The sequence below is a fragment of the Oncorhynchus keta genome, chromosome 28, assembly GCF_023373465.1.
Source record: "Oncorhynchus keta strain PuntledgeMale-10-30-2019 chromosome 28, Oket_V2, whole genome shotgun sequence".
Lineage (NCBI taxonomy): Eukaryota > Metazoa > Chordata > Actinopteri > Salmoniformes > Salmonidae > Oncorhynchus > Oncorhynchus keta.
The window spans coordinates 51220949-51246993 of NC_068448.1; the positions used below are offsets into that span (position 1 = coordinate 51220949).

At 43.2% G+C, this 26045-nt stretch overlaps 1 protein-coding gene across 1 annotated transcript in view; it reads right to left on the reverse strand.

Moving 5' to 3' along the window:
• The window catches only part of LOC118361553 (cadherin-6-like), an 80980-nt gene that overhangs the window by 3518 nt on the left and 51417 nt on the right, over positions 1 to 26045 (reverse strand). The window contains exons 3-11 of the mRNA XM_035741575.2: positions 20259 to 20553; positions 15166 to 15285; positions 10855 to 11022; positions 9104 to 9291; positions 4292 to 4545; positions 2609 to 2745; positions 2252 to 2373; positions 1860 to 1977; positions 483 to 734 (exon numbers count right to left, since the gene is read on the reverse strand). Coding sequence (XP_035597468.1) covers positions 483 to 734; positions 1860 to 1977; positions 2252 to 2373; positions 2609 to 2745; positions 4292 to 4545; positions 9104 to 9291; positions 10855 to 11022; positions 15166 to 15285; positions 20259 to 20553 — 1654 coding nt within the window. The remainder of the gene's footprint in view (positions 1 to 482; positions 735 to 1859; positions 1978 to 2251; positions 2374 to 2608; positions 2746 to 4291; positions 4546 to 9103; positions 9292 to 10854; positions 11023 to 15165; positions 15286 to 20258; positions 20554 to 26045) is intronic.

The following is a 26045-nucleotide window of genomic DNA, read 5'->3' on the forward strand; positions in this document are numbered from 1 at the left end:
CAGACGACGCTGGGCCAATGCATCGATCACGATTATTTCAGAAATAAGACAAAGGCTTTTATTTCCCACCTGTATTCCTTCTATTTTCTGAAGGATAGTTGGTGTCTGTTGGGGAACCACTGGTGGTGTGCATACAGTATGCTGATACACTCACTGATATACAGGGTTTTGGTGGGCTGAGACAGGCTTGAGCTGCCACAAAAGACTTGCCGTATGGATTTGTATCACCTATCTAACTCTGTGCAGTTGCAGTGAAGATAGGTAAACAGCAACGAAAGGTTTGGCTAACAGAGTTCAGAATATGACATGGCGTAAATCAACGTCTTCTGAATGTGTTGCTGATCATTTGTGTGTGTTGATGTGATTTATGTTTTAATGTGCTTGTATGTGAGCCACATGCAAAATAAAATGTTCTGTCTTGTGTTTAAAACTTTTTAAAAAAGGAACGCGTTTTGAATTTAACTGAATTGTACAGTACTCACAGAGAAGTATGAGGACACAGATGATGATGGCCATGAGGGCTCCAGTGCTGAGCCCTGCGGTGAGGACCAGAGCCTCCTGGTTACACAGCTGCATGTTCCCCTCGCGGTCGCAGGTACAAACACGCACAGTCAGGGTGTTGGTGCTGCTCTGCATGGGAAAGTCCCCGTCCGATATCACCACGGGAACCAGGTAGGTGCTCCTCTGTAGCCGGCTGTAGCTGTTCCTTCTGGTCAGGATCCCAGCCGTGTTGTCTGTTGGAGATAGACGTCTTAGAGTTGGATACTATACAAGTAAGCAGTGTTGTCTGTTGGAGAGGCACTGAGGAGTAAGCATTTATGGGCTGTTGTTATCTGTTAGACACTTTAGAGGTAGCTACTATACAAGTTAGATGTAGGAATGTCCCCCAGTTTCTAAAGTTTATCTTGTCTCCAATTAACAGCCGTAAATGTTATATTATATTAGGGTGTGCTTAAATATATTTGAATGGGTAAGATTGACAAATTGCAGTGTTGGGGAAGCTACTCTGAAAATATAGATTATAAAACTACCAATTAAGCTACACTAAAGCGTTCACTTAAAGTAATTCCAATGTTTCCAGATTTAAATGAAATATGACCTATAATTACTTACAATATGAGTGAAATATACTTTCCCCAAAAAATAATGATGTATGCTAAAAAGCAGCTTTTCTGTGTTGGAATGGTGTGGACGTATAGCGGTCATTAAAAACGAGTAGATCGCTGATTGGTCAGCTCAGCCAATATGAATGACATCATGTTCAATGAGAAAACGGCCCGCATTTTCTTCTGTTTGAGGTGGGGGGTTTTCTCCAATTTATGCTTTGGCCACAAATATGAGTGTAAGACGTATCAACAACATTATTTGGTTTTGAGTTAAGAGAATATGAACTTATACAAATTTGATTTTCATTGGACAGTTACTTTTAAAAAGTAGTTCACTACTTCTTGGTAAATTATAACTAAATCTGAAATGTCATAGACTACAAATTGCAAGACGAAATTTAGCCAATTTAAACAAAAAAATATGTTTCAATGTGAGAATTTGGCAGGTCTGATGCTGAAAATGTAAGGAAATGCTTGCCTCCTTCATATTTAATAAAATTTTTGCCAAAAAAGTAATAGCTACACCACTACATGGCAAACACTACCTAGATTTGAATGTAGTTCAACTACCACCAAACTACTGCAAAATGTAGTTACTAGTTGATCTAGTTGTACTTCACTACTCCGCAACACTGACACATTGTGATCCCGGCTGCTGTGGAATACAGTTGTTCTGGGAAGGAAAAAAAAATTGACGAAACCGGAAATGAATTAACTTGTGTGTCAACTGTTGTCCTCCAAGAAGAAGTTTACCTTTGTTGTCTCGGACGGTGAAGTTGGCTTTCCCTGAGACCTCGTGTGCTAGACTGAAGAAGAATCTGTGTCCACCGATAGGCTCGTCAGCATCTTTAGCGCTCACTGTCTGAATCCTCTGAGAAAAGGTAAGAAAAAATATGATCTAACACAGATGACATACTTCATCATCTTCTTTTGACATGTCTTTATCCTGAGGAACAAGACAAAAAGGGTTCAGGAGAGTGGGGAGCTCTGAGGTTAAACCTGAAAGCCTTCCGGCATAAGGCCAATTTCTGTGATCGAGGCAAGGGTCAACTGATGAAGATACGATCGGTTGGGGGATCTTAGGTGGGAAAGAAGACATTCTGTAGTGGTTTAAATTAAAATAATAGTACATTGTTTTCCATTACCTGGTTAGCCTTGGCGTTTTCACAGACGAAGGTTTCGTAGTAAGCGGCGAATGTAGGAGCGTTGTCATTAACGTCCAGTACTCTGATGTCCACTGGTATGCGGCTAATCAGCCGTGGGTTGTCTTTAAAACACAGAATCATGACGTTTAATAACCACACCAAGGAAACACAATAACTGCCTTTGATACGATTAACTGCTCAAACTACTGTACATGTAATTGTGGTAGTTCACTGACACATGTACACGCACTCTATTTCCTCTTGTTCCGAAGGAGTGGAGCGTGTGTGTGTGTGTGTGTGTGTGTGTGTGTGTGTGTGTGTGTGTGCGTGCGCGTCAATGATCAACATGCTACTTACTGAACTCCGTGGCGATGACAGAGATGTTGTGCCAAGGGTTCTCCTCTCTGTCCAGAGTCCTTAGCATGAAAACTGAGCCGTTACCCGGGTGCACGTTGAACACCCTGTCCATGTCTGTACGCCGGTCAATAGAGTACCTGCACATAGCAAACAACAACTATAAGCATCCTCTTCACAACACAAACAAGCATAAGCATCCTCACTTCCTTTCACACAAACCCAATGTACCGTGTCCTTGGCTGTGAGGCAGTTTATTAAGTCTACCTGCACAACACAAACAACAAATATACGCTTCCTCACAGCAAATATTCACGGGAATATTATGCCCCCTGTCTTTGTCTGCACCCTGTTCTATCAGGTACCTGTATCTGCACAAAACAAACAAGTATAAATGTCCTTGCTTTATTTCACTGAAACCCAGTGGAGGAGTATCACAACAATACATCATACTGCTGCATACAGTATCATCCAATTTGAAAGCAATTTGGATGACTGACAGTTGTGGTCTGGTCGTTCCGCAAAAACAAAAAAAAAGTGACTCCAAAATGTTTATCTGTGCTATCATGGTGTAGTGGTCCTAATGGCTGTTTGGAGGTACACTCGCAAAAAAACACACACACACGCGAATGCATGCGCACACAAACACGCACACACACAAATGAATAAACACACACAGGTTATCTAGTAGTGTTGTTTTTCTTCACTTCCCGAGGACTAGTGTGATACATCAGTTTGATTAATAGAGTAGTGGATGTAGGGCTGCGTCCCAAATGCACCCTATTCGCTATATAGTGCACCACTTTTGTCCAGGGCTCATAGTGCCATATAGGGAATAGGGTGCCATTTGGGACACAAACGTAGACATGGAAGAGAGCAGGGAAGTGGAGGGGAGAGGCAGACCCCCGGGGGAGGGGGGGGAGGGGGGCGTGAACCAGATCTCTCAGGTACCATGCACCACCGCACCCCTACCCCCATCTCCTTTCTCCCTATCTCCCCTCTCCGTCTACTCTCTAATCCTCTACCCTTCCTCAGACAGTATTTTTTTTTTGTTTACCAGCACAAACAGTTTTAGACTTTTTACCTCAACACACATACACCGCACCACACACTCACTCTCTCTTTGCCCCTCTTGCTTCTGACAGCAAGTCTAAACTCGTTAAATCTGTCCTGTCGGGGTGCCAACTGCCTTTCTAATATTCTCAATAATTCAGTTGGCTGGGCCTGGCCCCTCCCCTGATTAATTACACCAGATAAAAGTGTGTGTGTGTGCTACTCTCGTCCCCTCCTCTCCTCCCCTCTCTCCTCTTCTCATTCCCTCTCCTTGCTTCTTATCCCTTCTCCTTTCCTAACTTCTCATCTCCTCACCTACCCTCGTCTCGTCACCCTACTCTCTAAATGCCACAAAGCACAGCCTTCCTGATGAGCGCTGATAAAAATGAGTGATGCCATATTTGACACCAGTAATAAAGAGCTCTAACTTCTAGCTTCAGCAGGCACTCCAGGATAACAGTTCTCTGTGATCTCTGCACTGTGATTGAGGAAAGCGCTGATACTGGCAGGAGTTGTTCAAAGTGTAATTTTAGCTGAAACACAGTAAAATATTTGAAAGAAAATAAATAATATGTTGACCCAGATCTGCTGACCACTTGTAGGTGTCTCAGGCACTGTGCACGTGTGTAGTACCTGACAGGGCTGCGGCTGCTGTCTGGGTCTGTGGCACTGACCGATCCGACGATGGTGCCTACGGCTGAGTCCTCTTTGACCTCCATGACGTAGCTGACCCGGTCGAACACCGGCGGCTCGTCCACATCCTCCACGATCAACTTGACCGTCGCCTCGTCCGTGGTCGCCGCGTAGCGCAGGAACCGTGGGTCGGGGTTGGAGTTCTCCACCTGGATCCTTAGAGTGTACGACCGCTTCCTCTCAAAGTCCAGAGGCTGAGGAGAGCGAGAGAAGAGGGTTAACAACTCTCTCACACACACACACACACACACTCACTCACTCACTCACACACCAGTTAGCACGTTTTTGTTTAACTTTCCTTCCCTCTCACTCACACACATCCTGTAACATGCAACACTTTTCTCGTCGAAGCAATACACACACAGACACACACACACAGCTAGATACACACAGACACACACACACACAGCTAGATACACACAGACACACACACACAGCTAGATACACACAGACACACATACGTCAAACAACACACACATCATCAACAATTTAATTAATTCAGTGTGATTATTTTCAGTATTTTCCAAAACAGAGACTTGTGGGATTTAAGAAATCCAGTGTCCTTGTATATTGAGTGTTTGGATTTCAGTCATGTCCACAATTATGCCCAGTAACATGGAACATCTGGCAGCACCCATCTAAATGATCGGAGTATGCAATAAGGGTGAATGGGAAAACAGCTGTGCGCTAAACAATCATAGCAGGGGAATCAACCTAAATAAAGCCTGCCCATTTCTTTACAGACAGCAGAACTATCCATTAGCACGCAGTGCCTCAGAATTGTTTACACGAGACAACAAAAGGCACAAGACATCGTTGCCAATGCTATTTTGAAAGAACAAGAAATGGTTTTGAGTTTCTTACAACATTTGTGAGCTAACATTAGCATCACAAACACAATTTATTCCTTTGGCCAAAGTCCTGGTACGGTCGCAGTTTGGGGATATCTCAGCTACAGTGCGTGAAGAGGAACAAACAAAGAATACGATAGAGCGAGCATAACACACCCATATCAAACCACACCCCTAAGATGCAATTCTAGTTTCAGAAATTGAATTTTTTAATGAGGTGAAAAAACCAGGCCAGTTCAGACCCCCTTTAAACATCTATTCTCTCCTCTCTCTGTGTGCATCCCAATAATCTCTTCTTTCTTCAAAAGAAATGACTGGTATATGGAAACACCCATCTCGCTAATGCATGCACCAATTCAACTCTTTTAAACTTGTAGGGAGTAGTTTACGAGTGCACACTCCTTCCTCCTTTAAGGCAACACTAATGCTGTCTGGAGAGAACACGTCTGATGTGTGTTTTTGGTTGTGAGGTAGCTACTAACAAAATCCAGGCCTCCTGTCATTTAACAAGAGAGAGGTGTGTGTGTGTGTGTGTGTGTGTGTGTGTGTGTGTGTGTGTGTGTGTGTGTGTGTGTGTGTGTACGTGCAGGTTTTTCATTGAGCTTTCAACTGAGCACCGTCTGTACAGCGCTTGATATCAATCAAATACAGTAATTTGATATGACCCTTCATATTCATAAGTCGTTGATTTATTTTCTCCTGTTCTCTAGACAGGGGTTTGATGATGTCAACATGAACATGTGTTGTTTGGGGACAGTGGTGCAGGAAATGCCCTTTAACTAGACAAGCCATTTAATTAGAGTAGGTTCAGATGTAGACCAGACCCTACACACACACACACACACACACACACACACACACACACACACACACACACACACACACACACACACACACACACACACACACACACACACACACACACACACAGAGAGAGAGAGAGCTTAGATCCCTTCCAATATCATTACAACAGTAACATCAGCAGAAGGCAATTACATCTTCCTCCACTCAATGATGACCTGATGGAAGTTAAGTGATCGATTTGAAGCCACATTGGAGGAGGGGGTTCTTGAAAAAGCAACGATCCGATTATTTTTAATACATCAAAACATACTACAACTCAGTACCACATACCATGTGTACGGTATGTACAATCTGACATGACTGGATAAATGTAAGCAACATGGGAAAATAATCCAACCATCCAAAAGGCAAGGTAAAGCAGTTAAAGGGATACCTCTGGATTTTGGCATTTTATCTACTTCCCCAAGTCAGATGAACTTGAGGATACAATTGTTGTATCTACGTGCGGTTTGAATGGGGTTGTTAACTAGCACTTGTGCAATTACTAACTAGGTTCTAGGGAGACAGCCTCAGAGCCAAACGAAAAACATACTTGGAAGTATTTCTGAGCACCTACAAGAAGTATTATGCGCACGTAAAGGTCTAGTTACTTTAGACAGGAACTAAAGTAAGGACGTTGGTCGGGGAGGACGGGTGGTTGTATGTAATTCACGAGCGTCGAGCAATCCAAAGGGTGCGTGTCCGAGTTACATCTGGAACAACTGTAGCATTTTAGCCTCTCATTCCTCTAACCCTTATTCTAAACTTAACCCAATTCACCTAACCTGCGATGTAAATTGGTAGGGATATTTAAGACAAAACCGAAAGTTGGTTGAAGCAGTAACACGTTTGTTATGGCATCGATTTTGACAGGGGAAACACAGCCTATCCAAGCTCATTCTTTTTTTACATTAGCAACAAAGTTAGGCTACATCTGTCCAAGCCCATCATGAAACGAGAGATGAGTACCTTGGTGAATAGCGGTGAACCTCATATTTAGTTAAGTTATTTTCATGTAACAATTGCTTGTTTTCCATGTCATATGTTCAAAACCCAAGCCCTCCGTAGACTACAGCAATTATTTTTATTAGAATTTGATTTGAATTATAAACTGTATTTTAGACCTTATCAACAGCCTAGTGAATTTAATCTTGCTTATTGACAACGTTTGGCATGTCCACAGACTGCAATTTACAGTAGGCCCAGCCCCTATGTCAGTGTGAATGCTATAGCCTATGTTTAATGTACACTATATATACAAACGTATGTGGAAACCCCTTCAAATGAGTGGATTCAGTTATTTCAGCCACACCTGTTGATGACAGGTGGGGGAAGAAAAAAAAAATGGAGCACACAGCCATGCAATCTCCATAGACAAACATTGACAGTAGAATGGTTGAAGAGCTCAGTGACTTTTAAAGTGGCAGTGCCATAGGATAACACCAACAAGTCCGCTCGTCAAATGTCTGCACTGCTAGAGCTGCGCCGGTCAACTGTAAGTGCTGTTATTATAAAGTGGAAACGTCTAGGATCAACAACGGCTGAGGCGCGAAGTGATAGGCCACACAAGCTCATGGAACGGGACCGCCGAGTGCTGAAGCGCATAAAAATCGCCTGTCCTCGGTTGCAACACTCACTACAGAGTCCTAAACTGCCTCTGGAAGCAATTTCGGCACAAGAACTGTTCGTCAGGAGCTTCATGAAATGGGTTTCCATAGCCAAGCAGCCACAGACAAGCCTAAGATCACCATGTGCAATGTCAAACCTTGGCTGGAGTGGTGTAAATCTCGCCGCGTTTGGAATCTGGACTAATAGAAACTTGTTCTCTGGAGTGATGAATTGCACTTCACAATCTGGCAGTCCTACAGACGAATCTGGGTTTGGCGGAACCCAGGAGAATGCTACCTAGGAGGAATAATTGTCTGGGGCTGTTTTTCATGGTTCTGGCTAGGCCCCTTAGTTCCAGTGAAAGAAAACCTTTCCTGTTTCAGCATGACAATGCCCCCTTGCACAAAGCGATGTTTATACAGAAAGGATTTGTTGAGATCGGTGTGGAAGAACTTGACTGGTCTGTACAGAGGCCTGACCTCAACCTCATCGAACACCTTTTGGATGAATTGGAAGACTGACTGCGAGCCAGAACTAATCACCTGTCACGACTTCAAAGGATTGGAAGACTGATGGAGCGTTTCAATTCTCATATCATGTTCCTTATGTAACCGTCTGGCATACATTTCTGTTCTGTCTGCGATTGTTGGTGTCTTTAGTGGTTGTTGATTGTGCTAGTGTGTATGTATGTTCCTATTTGGAATTTTGCTTGACTTTTTGAGTAAACTCAGTTGTGTTGCTCATAACCTGTGTCCTGCGCCTGACTCTGCTACATCTCTTCACCCAATCGTTGACATCACCCAACATCAGTGCCTGACCTCACTAATGCTCTTGTGGCTGAATGGAAGCAAGTCCTCGCAGCAATGTTCCAACATCTAGTGGAAAGCCTTCCCAGAAGAGTGGAGGCTGTTCTAGTAGCAAAGTGGGGACCAACTCCATATTAATGCCCGTGATTTTGAAATGAGATGTCCGATGAGCAGGTCATGTAGTGTATTTTCTTTTTGAAGCAATGCAATTAGAATAATGTAAACCGCAAACATGTTCAACATATTTTGCAAATATGGGGCAGGCTATTTAACGAACTACTAGACTATAGAGGACAGCATTCAAATTGGATTTGATGACAATACAATACATGAAAAACTATAAATAAACAATTTGAAGCGACCACATTACACATAGTTTAATCATCAAAACCCAGCACTTTCTTGCCACCGCCAGGAACTGCGCCCATAATTGGTTGTGAAAATAGAAACAATATTTCTGACACACCCCGGAACCTAAAGCGCTACCACCAGCCCTTAGATTTACCATTGCGTTAGGTTTATTGAAATAGAGCACTAGGAGTGATTGGGAATCCAGCCATACTGAAGGAGTGTCCTAGGAATTAGGGGAATAAGGACTAGGGATATGGGCTAGTGGTAGATTAGGAATGCAGCCAATCACTGACCTTCCTGAGGGTGATGACACCCTCCTGTGTGCTCCTATTGGTTGAAATGTCGAACATGGCCGGGCCGTCACTGCTGGTGATTCGGTAGTTCATCTCAGCGTTCCTGCCAATGTCAGCGTCTGTAGCTCGCAGCACGGCCACCGTCGAGCCGGGCTCTGACGACTCTGGAGCTTTGAACTCATACAGACCTGGAGGAAAGACAAGGACACACACACACATTAGTTGTTGTTATTCTGTAACACCTGGATCAACCCATTAATTCAAACATTTGAATCCATCTTAAAAGCCTACATTAATCAAACATCTATCATTTGTTCAACGTGAATATATTGGCACATACATTGTTATTTTTAACGGGTGATTTCCTGGTTTGTGCCAGATAAATGAATGCTTCCCTGTCTGCTAGCTAAAGCACCTCACTGTATCTCATATGCTTAAATAAATAGCTGGCTTGGTCTGCAAAGGGATGGAAGTGATATACACACAGGCTGCAGAGACAAACACTACTGACACCCTCATAAAACACCCTGACAGCATTCTGGCAACGCCTGAGTCGGCAGGTCTCTGTCTCACGCACACACATATGCAGGCAGGTGTGTACACGAGCATACGCACACAAACACAGGCATGGAAACACACACACACCACTATGGAGAGGTTTCCCGGGCTAACAGGTATTTAGCACTGGGTCGTGAGGAGGAAGCATCAGTCTTGCAGACAACAATGGTATCGCTGCCTGACACTCTGCCTCCTCCGGGTGTCCCATTACAATATCCACTTGCTCTCACTCTCGCTTTCTCCCTGGCCCCTCCCTTCATCCCTCCTTCCATCCCTCTATTTATTCCTCCCGTCTCACCTTCATTTCCTTTCTATCCATCTCTACCCCCTACCTCTCTCTCTCTCCCTCCTTCCCCTCCTCCCCTCCTCCATCCATCCCTCCCTGTCCTGTCCATTGAGGTGAGGTGCAGTGACAGTGTTTGTCTCCCTGTTGGGGAGGGTGATAAATGGAGGTAGGGTTTCTACGGTTGTGTGCATTTTGTCATGTGAAGAGCTGTTTGGCTTGTGTGGGTAACACACACAGACACAGTGCTGTTATTGAGGGGAAACAGAATGACACCAGTAATCTGTCAATCTGATATATTTGCAATTCGCCAGATGCACCAGAGAGGGAAAGAGCAAGGGAGAGAGAGAGGGGAGAGGGGGACAAGACACAGCGTGTAAGAGGACATAGAGGGGGTGAAGGAGAGAAAGATGGTTGGCAAAAGAAACACTGAAAAGAAAAATAGAAAAAAAGGACATTAGCGGAGCCACACACAGTGACATTGAGCGCATTGGTAAGAGAAAGACTGAGCGAGAGGATCTGGAATAACAGCAAGGGAGTGAAAAAAAAGTGATAGTTAGAAGGAGATAAAAAGAGGGCGAGAAAGAGATAAAAACCCACAGAGTACTCTTTTCATTTAATAGGGATTACCAGGCTGATCTGATGCACTGTGCAGGACCCTTCCCTCTGTCATATGGCTTTACATTTAATTATACCCAGCCTTCCAGAGAGCGCTGCAGTCATACATGCACACACACACACACCGCAGCTGCAGCATCGCAGTACCAATCCACATTAATTTTGAAATTGACACCAGATGGAGGCTGCCTGTTTGGGACGAGCCTTCTGTATGGTGAACTAGGTTTGTGTGTGTGTGTTTGTGTGTGTGTGTGTGCACACATCTGTCTGTATATGTGTGCACTATACTCACTCTTGGGGAAGCGTGGTGGGTTGTCATTGACATCAGACAGGGTGATGCTGACCGTGGTGGTCCCTGATAGTCCACCCATCTGGCCAGCCATGTCTTTAGCGTGGATCACAACGATATAGTTCTCCTTTGTCTCCCTGTCCATGTTTGGCAGGGCTGTCTTGATCACACCTGGAAGAAAAAGACAGAGCGATTAGATACTTTTGATACATACATTTCTTCATATATCAGTGTTCCGTAAGAATATATTTTAAATAATAATAACCAAATAGCACTCATGCCATGTCTTGCACTAATACTTACAGTACACTTGTCTTTTCTTTGTAGCACTGACTTTGCTGATAGCTGTTTTATTGAGGAACATTTTTCCTTACTATGACTGTGATATATGATTGCCTTTACCTAACTATCTTAAGATGAATAACTAACTGTAAGTGGCTCTGGATAAATGTGTCTGCTAAATGACTACATAGAATGTATGCATCAGTCGTGTAGTGTAGGGTAAACACACGTATATGCAGTTTAACACCTTTGGTATTTTGTGCAAGCGTTTTACCCACCTTTTGCGAGAAAATGCACTGAAAGTGTAGGGAGCATTTACTCACCTCGAACGGCGGTCAGCCCTCACACACTGTTTTTGTTTTTTTTATCACTGCATCACTGTTATGTATGTATGCATGCAAAGTAATATCACAGTGTATGATGCACAAAATATAATTTTTTGCACATTTCTTTAGAGCTCAGACACAAAGACATTGAGGTGAATATAGATGCTCTGTCTCTCTCTGGTACAGTTGTGTTCCATATACATATAAAAAAATATATATCTCTGGTTTATCTGTCACGCCCTGGTCGAAGTATTTTGTGTTTATCTTTATGTATTGGGTTAGGCCAGGGTGTGGCATGGGGTTTTTATATTGTGGTGTGTTTTGTCTTGGGGTTTTGGTGTTTATATATTGGGATTGTAGCTAGTGGGGTGATCTAGCAAAGTCTATGGCTGTCTGGAGTGGTTCTCAATCAGAGGCAGGTGTTTATCGTTGTCTCTGATTGGGAACCATATTTAGGCAGCCATATTCTTTGAGTTTGTCGTGGGTGATTGTCCTTAGTGTCCTTGTAACTGTCGAGTGTTAGTTTGCACCAGTTTAGGCTGTTTCGGTTTTCATTACGTTTATTGTTTTGTAGTGTTTGTGTTTAGTGTGTTTTTTTTTCATTAAACATGAATCGTAATCTACACGCTGCGTTTTGGTCCGACTCTCCTTCACCACACCTAGAAAACCGTTACATTATCAGTCAGGACAGAGGTTCAGTGAAGCTCTAATTGACTACAGTTGAAGTCGGAAGTTTACATATACCTTAGCCTAATACATTTAAACTTAGTTTCACAATTCCTGACATTTAATCCTAGTAAAAAGTCCCTGTTTTAGGTCAGTTAGGATTGGCACGTTTTTGGGGGGATGTGAAATGTCAGAATAATAGTAAAGATAATTATTTATTTCAGCTTTTATTTCTTTCATCACATTCCCAGTGGGTCAGAAGTGGGTCACATACACTCAATTAGTATTTGGTAGCATTGCCTTTAAATTGTTTAACTTGGGTCAATCGTTTCAAGTAGCCTTCCACAAGCTTCCCATATTAAGTTGGGTGAATTTTGGCCCATTCCTCCTGACAGAGCTGGTGTAACTGAGTCAGGTTTGTAGGCCTCCTTGCTCGCACACGCTTTTTCAGTTCTGCCCACACATTTTCTATAGGATTGAGGTCAGGGCTTTCTGATGAGCACTCCAATACCTTAACTTTGTTGTCCTTAAGCCATCTTGACACAACTTTGGAAGTATGCTTGGGGTCATTGTCCATTTGCGACCAAACTTCAACTTCCTAACTGATGACTTGAGTTGCTTCAATATATCTACATAATTGTCCTGACACTCCCGTGCTTCACGGTTGGGATGGTGTTCTTCGGCTTACAAGCGTCCCCCTTTTTCCTACAAACGTAAAGATGGTCATTATGGCCAAACAGTTATATTTTGTTTCATCAGACCAGAAGACATTTCTCCAAAACGTACGATCTTTGTCCCCATGTGCAGTTGCAAACCGTAGTCTGGCTTTCTTTAATGGCGGTTTTGGAGCAGTGACTTCTTCCTTGCTGAGGTTATGTCTATATAGGACTGTGGATGTAGATACTTTTGTACCTGTTTCATCCAGCATTTTCACAAGGTCCTTTGCTGTTGTTATTGGATCGATTGCACTTTTCACACCGGAATACGTTTATATATAGGAGACAGAACGCGTCTCCTTCTTGAGCAGTATGACGTCTGCGTGGTCCCATGGTGTTTATACTTGCGTACTATTGTTTGCACAGATGAACGTGGTACCATCGGGCATTTGGAAATTGCTCCGAAGGATGAACCAGACTTCTACCATTTCTTTCTGAGGTCTTGACTGATTTCTTTCGATTTTCCCATGATGTCAAGCAAACAGGCACTGATTTTGAAGGTAGGCTTTGAAATACATCCACAGGTACACCTCCAATTTACTCAAAGTATGTCAATTAGCCTATCAGAAGCTTCTAACGCCATGACATCATTTTCTGGAATTTTCCAAGCTGTTTAAAAGCACAGCAAACTTAGTTTATGTAAACTTCTGACCCACTGGAATTGTCTGTAAACAATTGTTGGAAAAATGAATTGTGTCATGCACAAAGTAGATCTCCTAACCGACTTGCCAAAACTACATTTTGTTAACAAGAAATTTGTGGAGTGGTTGAAAAATGAGTTTTAATGACTCCAACCTGAGTGTATGTAAACTTCCAACTTCAACTGTACATATTAAAAGCAGCGCTCTGCCTTCTTCTCCTCCTGTCTGTCAGATATTGAGCTGCCGTGGCTTTTGTCATCCATTTGAAGCATCAAAACTACAGAGACTGTTACAGTAAAATACAGAAATAGAAGTAAAAAACACTAAATCAATTGCATCGACAGAGTTCACGGGATCCAATCTCTTTTTTTCCAAAGAGGAAATGTGTTGAATATCAAACAATAGGCGATGTAAGGGCTGATGCAGCACATCACTCAAACCGAGATCTAAGCAGCATCGGTGAAATGCACAGTGAATGCAGGGCTCTACAACTCTCATCCTGCTCTTTTATCACATAGGATGTGGCAGCAGGAGAGGAGTAAGGCACAGAGGTGTGTGTGTGTGTGTGTGTGTGTGTGTGTGTGTGTGTGTGTGTGTGTGTGTGTGTGTGTGTGTGTGTGTGTGTGTGTGTGTGTGTGTGTGTGTGTGTGTGTGTGTGTGTGTGTGTGTGTGTGTGTGTTGAGAGCGCTGAGAGATGACGCAGCAGCGTTCGTTTTTCCTAACAAAGCACAATCTTACTCGCTGAAGGACAGCCAGCCGACTCGCTCTTGAAAAACAAGCTAGCCCGTTCAAGTAGTGCTGAGGGGTAAAATACACACGTGTATTCCATATAGAGTTACAATATATTGTGTGCATGTGTACACCAATACACAGTCTCTGAATGCATCTCTCTTCCCTATCTAGTTTTATCTTTCTTCTCTCTCTCATTCTCCCTCGCTCTACTTGTTATTTCTCTCACTCTCTGTCTATTCTCTCTCTTTCTCTCACTCCACGCAAACAAACAGGGGAAGACATACAGAGAGAGAGAGAGAGAGAGAGAGAGAGAGAGAGAGAGAGAGAGAATCATGCTGTTGTCTGCCTTTGTGTAGGGGGGATGTCAGCTTACATGGCACATCTGGGATAAACCATATTAATGTGAAGCCCTGCACTAATCTGCAAATAGACTTTTTTGTTGCTATTTCCCTTTTGTTTAAGCAAACAGAACACCAGGGTCCATTCCAAAGCACACATGACACATTATTAAATCTAGCAGTGATGGCTGAGCCATGGGATTGAAAGGCGGTGGTTGGCAGAGGTTCTGCCCTTCTTTTCTGTCATGTCACTTCAGTCTGACATGGGAGTTAATGGTCATGTTGCACGCACGCACACTCACACACAAACACACACACACACACACACAGTCTCCGTAGTAATGACGGGTAGTGCACTCTTCGCAACCTGGTTCACTCTCAGTAGGACTTTAGGTTGCATTCGGGTGCAAGATGAAACATCAGTAAGCCAGGGAAGTGGAACCTTGTGTGTGCTGTTCCCCGTTGACTCTCTGGGAACATTTGCCCCCTCCAGCCACCGATTAGACTATAGAAGGTCATTATTATAGAACTCTGTGTTTGCATTGTAATTGACCCTCCCTCTCCTTTCTGTCTACAGAAGAAGAAGAAAGATAGGGTGCCTGTTTACACTGACCTGTGTTGGGATCTACAGAGAAGTATGGCTGTCCCTGTAGGATGCTGTAGACCACCCTGGCACTGTTACCATACGTGGCGTCGTCAGCGTCTGTAGCGGTCACCTGCATCACCACTGTGCCTGGGGAAGGATGGAGGGAGGAGAAGAAGAAAGAGAGTGACTTGGTGAGCAAAGTTATACACATGAAATGGAGTCAAGGGGTGTTGGGGAACGCTCTCAATAGCACAGACAACTTCCTGAATAAGGCCAATAAAGTGAATTGGACTGAACTGAAGTATATGTATGTCTGTGTCACAAATTTCACCATATTCCCTTTATAGTACCTTACTTTTGACCATATGGCTCTGGTCAAATCAAGTGCACTATATAAGGAATATGCCCTTATGGGAAAACCTAATGAATTTAATGTGATCTTATGTGATGTTAATGTGATAACATGTGACAACGTGTAAAATCAACATGTGATAATATGAAACTACATATGAAATCAATGATCTCATGTGTAATAAATGTGACAACATGGGGATGCGATTTTTCAACGTGATTTTCAACGTGATACCATGAATCTACAACTGAAAACATTTTGAACGTTTTTCACATGTGAAAGTGCAATTCCACATTAGGGTTGAATGGCAGGAACCCGGTTACCGAGATTAACTGGGATTTATCCGCCCAAAACCACTCCCTTTTGCAGGGATAAATAACTGCGAGAAACTGGTAAATTATGATACATTATTTATATGAACAGCATGGTGTGAAATGGAACTGTTAAATGATATAACATATCTAAATATGGCTTCTCTATGGCCTCTGCGTGATGAATCATCAGCACTCAGGGTGGGGACAGACAGCCCATCTCGGGACCGAGCACAGTTCACAATGCATGTAGAACTACAGTATCATCTCATCATGGTAACTTTTTGTCTTGTGACAGGTAAGCCTACATTTGCTGCAGCATAGTCTATGCTACAGTAATAAACACTGAATGTGCGTCTCATTCACCCATCTCCATCTGGCTTTCTGGGGGTCACCTTATTTTTTAATTGTAAAGATGTTTTATTGCAGCTGCAGACTATTTAAAATCAGCCTATCACTCGGATATCGTTGCTTTAAATCAGTGCACGCGCGAGCACTCTCTCGCAGTCTTTCTCTCTCTCCATCAACTCCTTTCAAATTGCATCCAAAATAGATCATCCTTCTCTAGATTGCTATATAGCCCTATAAGTAGATGTCCTGGCCCGCCTCTTTCAGGTCACAAATTCAATGCAGTATTAGCCTTATATTAATTTAATGAATGCGGGGTTATGTATAATAAGCTTCTAACTTATAGCTTCTCTTTATTGCGCAATAGGAACGCACCGTGTGCTCCGCTGGCCTCTCTCCTTAAAAAAATGCTCCTCAGCTCTTGGAGTCTCATGTAGCTAGACTAGAATAGCTTGCAGAACATTTGTTTTTACATTTCTTATACCAATAGATTATTCGAAGAGGGACGCAAGCTATTGTTTGCTGATTGTAAAATACAGCAGCCAGTAGAACTCACGGATAGTTTGAAAGAAAGGGTGAATGCGCCATGTCATAGCAGTAGTTTATTCAGACCCATAACCGTTCAATCTTTGTCAAGAGAAGTGAAAGCCTTCTGCTTCTAATTCTAGTTCTTTATTATTCAAGGCTGTCGTTACAATGATGAGGATTAGGACAACAAAACGTATTTAATTTAACTGTTGAAAGCGAAGGAAGGAATGAAGCAACAATGGAGAGAAAGAGGAGGTAAGCTAATAACATTAGGGGAAATATTATTAAATGTATATATGCGTCAGGCTACTAGTTATACAAATAAGCTCTATTATATTTCTAGAAATCAAATTAATTAGCCTATACTTGTTACTTTGTAGGCCGCATGTGCTGCATCAGAATCACATGTTCTCTCCCTGCTTTATCATGGTTTGAACGATGTGCGTAATTCCAGTCCATATAATACAGTTATACAGTTCACACTCAAAAGTATTTGCTAACTGGAGCTAGTTTCATTTATTTACCCAAGAAAGTATATACATTAGCTAGCTACATCTGTGGACTTTTATGTTTTTAAGTTGTGCGCAATGCCCAGTAGCCTATATCATATAGCCTATGTATTGGATAACGCCACAATCATCCGTTTTTTTTTGGGGGGGGGGGGCTCATAAAATGTATGTAATGTATGGCTCATCAGACTCAGGTAGCATCAGGCTTGAATAAAAAAAAATGTAAAATCCATACATAGGTTTATTTATATGCTTTATGATGCTTTTGAATGACACTTCCGGTTATGGCAGGAGAAACGTGATTCATTCTCGGGATTGAACATATGTCAAATATGGTGAAAATATTCAACCCTATTCCACAGGTTTTCTTACAAGACGCTTTTTCGCGTGGAAATGCTCATTCCTGTAATGAGTGCGCTGAGAGTCGGGAAGCAACTTCTGGGAGTGTTTTAAGAAATAAATGTAACATAATACAAAACACAAACAACATTCAGACAGGAAACAGAAACGGAAACAATAGCGCCTGGGGAAGGAACCAAAGGGAGTGACATAAATAGGGCAGGTAATCAAGGAGGTGATGCAGTCCAGGTGAGTGTCAAATTGGGCAAATGCGCGTAACGCTGGTGACAGGTGTGCGCTTCAAACGAGCAGCCTGGTGACCTAGAGGCCGGAGAGGGAGCACACGTGATAATTCCAGATGTGAGGTGAAAATATGTTATTCTCCTCACATGTGAAAAGGTGGTGTTAACATGTTAAGTCTATATTGAATGCACGTGAACTATACACAACTGACCACACACAACTGTTTTCACGTGAATATTTCATCTCAACATGTGAAAACAGTTATTTCACATGTGTATTTCACATGTGAAAATGCGATTTTCAAATGTGAAACTGCAAATGTCTTGTTTTTGTTTTTGTAAGGGAAGTCATGAAATTGAATCGGGATTTTAAGGTAACTGGTATGCTGTTCAGCTAAAATAGTGTAAAAATCTTTAATGTATATGCCATTTAGCAGACGCTTTTATCCAAAGCGACTTACAGTCATGTGTGCATACATTCTACGTATGGGTGGTCCCGGGAATCGAACCCACTACCCTGGCGTTACAAGCGCCATGCTCTACCAACTGAGCTACAGAAGGACCAATCATTGACAATATGATTACATTTGGCATGATCACTTAGGCAACGGCTATGATCCATTTTCCTTATCAAAGAGGCAGAGAATGATATTCCAAGGGAACAAAGGAGAGACGTTTTAGTCAAATGGTACGTTCCAACGATGCCTAGCGGGGCCCAGTGTTGCCTCATTAAATGCATAAGAAGAATGAATTTAGTTAATGGAAATGAACATAAATATAGAATTGTGCTACAGATTGGAATTGGGAATTGTAACCAACTGAAACTTGTTCTAATTCAGTGGCAACGTGAGATCTGCAAGGATGAATATAGTGGGCACGTTACATTACTGCCAAACTGCCAAACTGCCAAACATCTGACGTTTCTTTTCTCTTTAACCTCTTACTTTATAAATAAACTCATGTTCAAGCTTAGTGGTATGATGATATCTCCTCTCTGAAGAGGGAATTGTCAGGATTTCACAAGACAAATAATGTACAGTGGATTGCACTATGAAAGGCAGGTTCACAACAGGTCCACTTTCAGGCTGTGGCATCACACCTCACTTGTTACAACAGGCAACCCGCTTTTCCTACTTGGATGTGGTGAACGGAGTGACTGGGTTTGTCACCTGCCTGTGTTGTGTCACCACTGTCACTCACACTTACAGCACCAGGAGAGAACAAAGTTCTTTAACTCTGTAAAGTTAAAAGTCCTCATTTCCGTCAGTTGCGTTTTTTTGTTGTTGACGTGAGTGACGATGAAAGCTAATGCACCGATGAGAGTGTGGCTTTACGCAGGTGTTAGAGAGTGTGTTCGTGTTCAGAGTATACGTCATATATCTTCAGCCATCTACCCACTGAACTGGATAGATTATGCAGATTCCAACTATTGGCATACACATGACCGAAATATAGACCGTTTCATCCTGTGTTTAATGCGTTGTAATTGAACACTGAACAGTGTATTCAAAAGATTAGCTTAAGCATCTGATATAATCAGCATTGTTGGACCGCTTTACCTTGTTTGTTTCGCTGTAATGAACCAGTGCATGGCCTGTAATCATTCTCATTTAATGACTCAATATCTACGTCTCAAATGGCACCATATTCCCTATGTGGTGCACTACTTTTGACCGAGGCCCAGAGCCATATGGGACCTGGTTAAAGGGGTGCAGTATGTACGTAGGGAATAAAATGCCATTTGGGACGCATTCAATCTCTCCTCTCATTATTATGATTGATAAAGCCCTCATTGATCCAATGGGATAGGAATTTGCTTGTAACAACTCTATCGTGTCTCACACATCGTAAGCCTTCTAATGCTGCTATTCATTGCAGATACAAGACTGGAATGTATTATTACCACTGACTGCATGGAATCCCCCTCTTTCATAACGATTTCCAGGCTATCAGTTTAACTGCGCTGTTTAAAAAAGTTCGGTCAAGCTGTGAGTTACAGTTACACCCAAGGCACAAGTGGTTGATTTGGATTTAGGGATGCACTCTGTAGCCTATGTATCCAGTGGTGACATCTCTGGTAAAATGTGTGAAGTAGGGGATAATACAGATGTAGGATCTTAATTTGATCACTCTTTTGTAGCTCAGAAGTTTCCTGTAAAAGCAAGAAATGCAAACTTGTGGTGTATTTCAGCTTAAACATGCTTTTCAAGTTAGTTATTTCCCATTTGAAATTTCAGACACATTTTCTCGAAAGAAAAGTGCATCAACCCGTACAAAAATGTTCATTAATTATAATCCGTATAGTAATTCACATTTCCTGTTGCCACACGATCATTTTCCTGCTATAGCAAACGGACAAATATTTAAATCCTACATCTGTACCAAGTGAGGACATCTCAGGTACATTTGTGATGTAGAAGCTCATACGTACCCAGTGGGGAGATCTTTACACGTGTGAAGTAGAGGTTAGGGTGTAGGTGTTCATACATACCCAATGGGGACATCTCAGGTACGTGTGTGAAGTAGGGATCCTTGGTAAACTTGGGTTCATTGTCGTTGATGTCATGGATCTTGATAATAAACTCTGACTCTCCCTCTAGAGAGGTGTTAGTGATTCTGTTGACGGCTTTGGCCCGGAGTGTGTAGTAGGCCTTCTCCTCCCGGTCTAGCCTCTTAGTGGCGTGGATATCTCCTGAGTTCTCATCAATGATGAACAGAGTACCGGCTCCGTCGCCAGTCAGGACGTACCGTATGCTACCGTCACCCCGGTCCCCGTCTGAGTGGAGCTGTGGAGTGATGAGAAGTCAGTTCTCAGTAGCACTAGATCACAATAAAAAATATTTTTGTAATTAAATGGTTGCTAAAATTCTATCACCTCGCCAAATGTCAGTTTGTGACAAAACAAGCAATTACTTTAAAGAAACATTGTACAATCTAAACCTCTGTGAAATATATTTTTAATAACCCCAAATATCGTATTTTCAGCTGTTTGAAGCTGGTGTACAAAACCGAAAGGACAAAGAAGCAAAAGTGATGTGTGTTCATACAACCCGCCATTTACTAACTCAGAGAAGATCAGATGTCTTTATTGACATGTTGTAGAAACATGACATGACCGTTCCACTTCTGACTGGGTCTTCTCTCCTCCTCTCCTCTTCATCCCTCCTCTCCTCCCCCTCTCCTCTTCAATCCTCTTCTCTTCTCCACTCCTCTCCTCTTCAAACCTCTCCTATCCTCACCTTCTCCTCTCCCCTCCTTTCCTCTACACTCCTCTCCTCTTCCATTCTCACCTCACCTTCTCCTCTTCTCCACACTCCTCTCCTCTTCAATCATCTCCTCACCTTCTCCTCTCCACACCGTTTCCTCTCCACACCGTCTCCTCTCTACTATTTGCTGTATCTCCTGATGCGGCCTGTTTCTTTCTGCATGAACAACAGCTTAGCTTGCGCTGACATTTTAATTCAGCCACCAAATCCCCTCAACATATTTATCTCCGGGAACTCATCAAAAGCTTGTCTGCGTCCTGAATGGCACCCTATTCCCTATATAGTGCATTACTTAGGAAATGCAATATATAGGGAATAGGGTGCCATTTGGGCCACAACCCTTGTCTTTCCTATTTTTCCTCATGCTGTCTTCCCTTCTTTTTTATTTATTTTAACCACCAAGGACATGGTGATAATTGCAGATGAAAGTAAAGGGCAGAGGCAGACACGTTTGCATGCACACAAGAACACAGTGCACATACAGTATATGCAAATAAACATACACATGACCAAATACATCTTTCCACCTATACAGGCATACGGTATCTGTCTGTGTGTGTGATGCGTACAGTATGTGCGTCAGCTATCGAAGTGGTGGGTGTGACCTCTGAGTGTGTGTGACCATATGTGTTGTGTGATTTGCTAGATTCTGGTTCTGGACAGAAGGAGTATATTAGATTGTGGAGTCAGTGGAGCACTGCAACAGAATGGCACCCTATTCCCTAAAAACAGTACAGTAGGAAAAATGGAGCCATTTGGGATAAAGACAGTATGCAACCTCTCTCTCGTTATGACATATGAATGGGTTTTTATTCCAGGTGCTGGAAGGCTTAATATTACTAATTCATTGTGTTCTGTGTGAAAACAAAGCCGTGGAAGCAAAATGGCTGCCTTTTAAGATGAGTATCTTTAAGATTGTTGCATTTGCTTGTTGTAAACACTGAAAGATACACTAAGTTAAAGCTATGATAACCGAGCTGGGAGAAGCCAGCTACTGACTGTTTATGTGTGTGGTTCTGTTGTGCCGAACCATCTGCAAAGTCAGAGAGTCAGTTGAGTGAAAATAAAGTTATTCAACGTCATTATCTTCCAAACTGCTTTAGCTCGCAATGCCTCATTACAGCCCTGCGTGCGTCTTTCTCTGTCTGCCACTGTTTGTGACCCCTCCCGTCTCCCTCCTCTTTCAGTCACCCACTCCACCACCCCTCGCTATGATGGAAGTTAATTTACGTCCCAATCTGGGTGCCTCCTACTCAAATTAGGAGAAAAACCTCTCCCAGAAATCAATCCAGCAGCCAGACGTGCATTCACAATGGCCCCTGATCAATTTCTATTGAAAATGTAATTAAAGCATCACTGGGGGAAGAGCAAAGCCACATGTGCAATGAGCATGGCCACCAGGCGCCCTCCAGAAGTAGATGCAGGGCCCTTTCTCCTCCGTGATATCACTTCATAATGAAATAGAGCAAAGGAGGGGCACTATGTTCAAAAGTAGTGCACTAGGGAATAGGGTGCCATTTGGGATGCACACGAAGACAATGCTTCAGTGTTACGGCCACTAGCTCCATAGGAGACATTTGGTATTGTGTGGAGCGCATTTCTGTTCTGTAGGGCATCCCATAGTCTAAAAAATAAAACAAGGTTACGAGACAATAGGTTGGAAAGGCGACAACAACCAAATTTGCAAGATAAACTGTTGAACATTAGTGTGTGTGTGTGTGGGGGGGGTCTAGGTGAGAGAGGGGCAGAGGTGTGTTTGGGGTTGGGGTGGGCAGTCTATGTTTGTTTTTCTATGATTTTGGGATTTGTATGTTTCAGCCCAGTATGGTTCTCAATCAGAGGCAGGTGTCATTAGTTGTCTCTGATTGAGAATCACACTTAGGTAGCCTGGGTTTCACTGTTTGTTTGTGGGTGATTGTCTATGTTGATTGCTTGTGTCAGCACAGTTCTCATTAGCTTCACGGTCGTTATTTCGTTTATTGTTTTTGTATAGTGTGTTTCAGTGTTCAGTGTTTTCTTTATTAAATATCAAGATGAACACAAACCACGCCGCATTTTGGTCCTCCGATCCTTCTCGCCTCTCCTCTTCAGATGAAGAGGAGGAAGACCATGACAGGTTGGGTGAGTGAGTGACAAAAATCTAGACTTCCTACTACAGGCCATTGTTATGGGTAACAATCCTTCGTAGAAGTGCTTATATTATTACATGTATTATTTGTCAACAGTGGGAATATATATATACACTGCTCAAAAAAATAAAGGGGACACTTAAACAACACAATGTAACTCCAAGTCAATCACACTTCTGTGAAGTCAAACTGTCCACTTAGGAAGCAACACTGATTGACAATAAATCTCACATGCTGTTGTGCAAATGGAATAGACAACAGGTGGAAATTATAGGCAATTAGCAAGACATCCCCAATAAAGGAGTGGTTCTGCAGGTGGGGACCACAGACCACTTCTCAGTTCCTATGCTTCCTGGCTGATGTTTTGGTCACTTTTGAATGCTGGCGGTGCTTTCACTCTAGTGGTAGCATGAGACGGAGTCTACAACCCACACAAGTGGCTCAGGTAGTGCAGCTCATCCAGGATGGCACATCAATGCGAGCTGTGGCAAGAAGGTTTGCTGTGTCTGTCAGCATAGTGCCCAGAGCATGGAGGCGCTACCAGGAGACAGGCCAGTACATCAGGAGACGTGGAGGAGGCCGTAGGAGGGCAACAACCCAGCAGCAGGACCGCTACCTCCGCCTTTGTGCAAGGAGGAGCAGGAGGAGCATGGCCAGAGCCTTGCAAAATGACCTCCAGCAGGCCACAAATGTGCATGTGTCTGCTCAAACAGTCAGAAACAGACTTCATGAGGGTGGTATGAGGGCCCGACGTCCACAGGTGGGGGTTGTGCTTACAGCCCAACACCATGCAGGACGTTTGGCATTTGCCAGAGAGCACCAAGATTGGCAAATTCGCCACTGGCGCACTGTGCTCTTCACAGATGAAAGCAGGTTCACGCTGAGCACATGTGACAGACAGACATGACAGAGTCTGGAGATGCCGTGGAGAACGTTCGGCTGCCTGAAACATCCTCCAGCATGACCGGTTTGGCGGTGGGTCAGTCATGGTGTGGGGTGGCATTTCTTTGGGGGGCCGCACAGAGGTAGCCTGACTGCCATAAGGTACCGAGATGAGATCCTCAGACCCCTTGTGAGACCATATGCTGGTGCGGATGGCCCTGGGTTCCTCCTAATGCAAGACAATGCTAGACCTCATGTGGCTGGAGTGTGTCAGCAGTTCCTGCAAGAGGAAGGCATTGATGCTATGGACTGGCCCGCCCGTTCCTCAGACCTGAATCCAATTGAGCACATCTGGGACATCATGTCTCGCTCCATCCACCAACGCCACGTTGCACCACAGACTGTCCAGGAGTTGGCGGTCTGGGAGGAGATCCCTCAGGAGACCATCCGCCACCTCATCAGGAGCATGCCCAGGCGTTGTTGGGAGGTCATACAGGCACGTGGAGGCCACACACACTACTGAGCCTCATTTTGACTTGTTTTAAGGACATTACATCAAAGTTGGAGTTGGATCAACCTGTAGTGTGGTTTTCCACTTTAATTTTGAGTGTGACTCCAAATCCAGACCTCCATGGGTTGATAAATTTGATTTCCATTGATCATTTTTGTGTGATTTTGTTGTCAGCACATTCAACTATGTAAAGAAAAAAGTATTTAATAAGAATATTTCATTCATTCAGATCTAGGATGTGTTATTTTAGTGTTCCCTTTATTTTTTGGGGCAGTGTATATATTTTGTATCACTAAAAGCAGTAAAACCGAGGCGAAGGCATTCGAAATGATGCTGCCTGCGGATCTGGTTCTGTACTGTAGGTGGCATCGTGCTCTTTTTCAAGGATGGGCCACTATCTCGAGTGGCGTGGCAGTCTAAGGCAGTGCATCTCAGTGCAATTGGCGTCACTGCAGTCCCAATCCAGGCTGTATCACATCCAGCCGTGATTGGGAGTCCGATAGGGTGGCGCAAATTTGGCACAGCGTCGTCCCGGTTAGGCCATCATTTTAAATAAGAAATTGTTCTTAACTGACTTGCCTAGTTAAATAAAGGTTAAATAAACATTTTTAAATACATCTCTTAAAGGTCATAGGATCCATGTGTACAGGGGTGGTCAACCAGTCACTGGGACGACAACCCAACTTGAATGAGGGGAATTTTAGCAGGTGGAATATTGGAGGACAGTTAGTCACAGCTACAGAATCCTTAACAGTACAAATATCACGGTACAGCTATATGTACACTAAATTATCATGGTACTTCTTAATGGCAAGTTTACAAACATAGACTACATGAGCAAAAGTATATGGACACTGCTCATCAAAGATCTCATTCCAAAATCGTGGGCATTAGTATGGAGTTGGTCCCCCAATTGCTGCTATAACAATTTCCACTCTTCTGGGACGGCTTTCTACTAGATATTGGAAATTTCCATTCAGCCACAAGAGCATTAGTGAGGTCGGGCACTGATGTTTGGCGGCTAGCCCTGGCTCGCAATTGGCATTCCAATTCATCCCAAAGGAGTTTGATGGGGTTGAGGTCAGGTCTCTGTGCAGGCCAGTCAATTTCTTCCACACCGACCTAAACAAACCATTTCTGATTGGACCTCACTTTGTGCACGTGGGCATTGTAATGCTGAAACAGAAAAGGGCCTTCCCCAAGCTGTTGCCACAATGTAGGAAGCACGGAATCATCTAGAATGTAATTGTATGCTGTAACGTTAAGATTTCCCTTCACTGGAACTAAGGGACTTAGCCCGAACTATGAAAAACAGACCCAAACCATTATACCTCCTCCGCCAAACTTTACAGTTGGCACTATGCATTGGGGCAGGTAGCGTTCTCCTGGCATCCGCCAAAAACAGATTTGTCTGCCGTACTGCCAGATGGTGAAGCATGATTAATCACTCCATAGCAGTGGTTCCCAAACATGTTATAGTCCCCTACCGG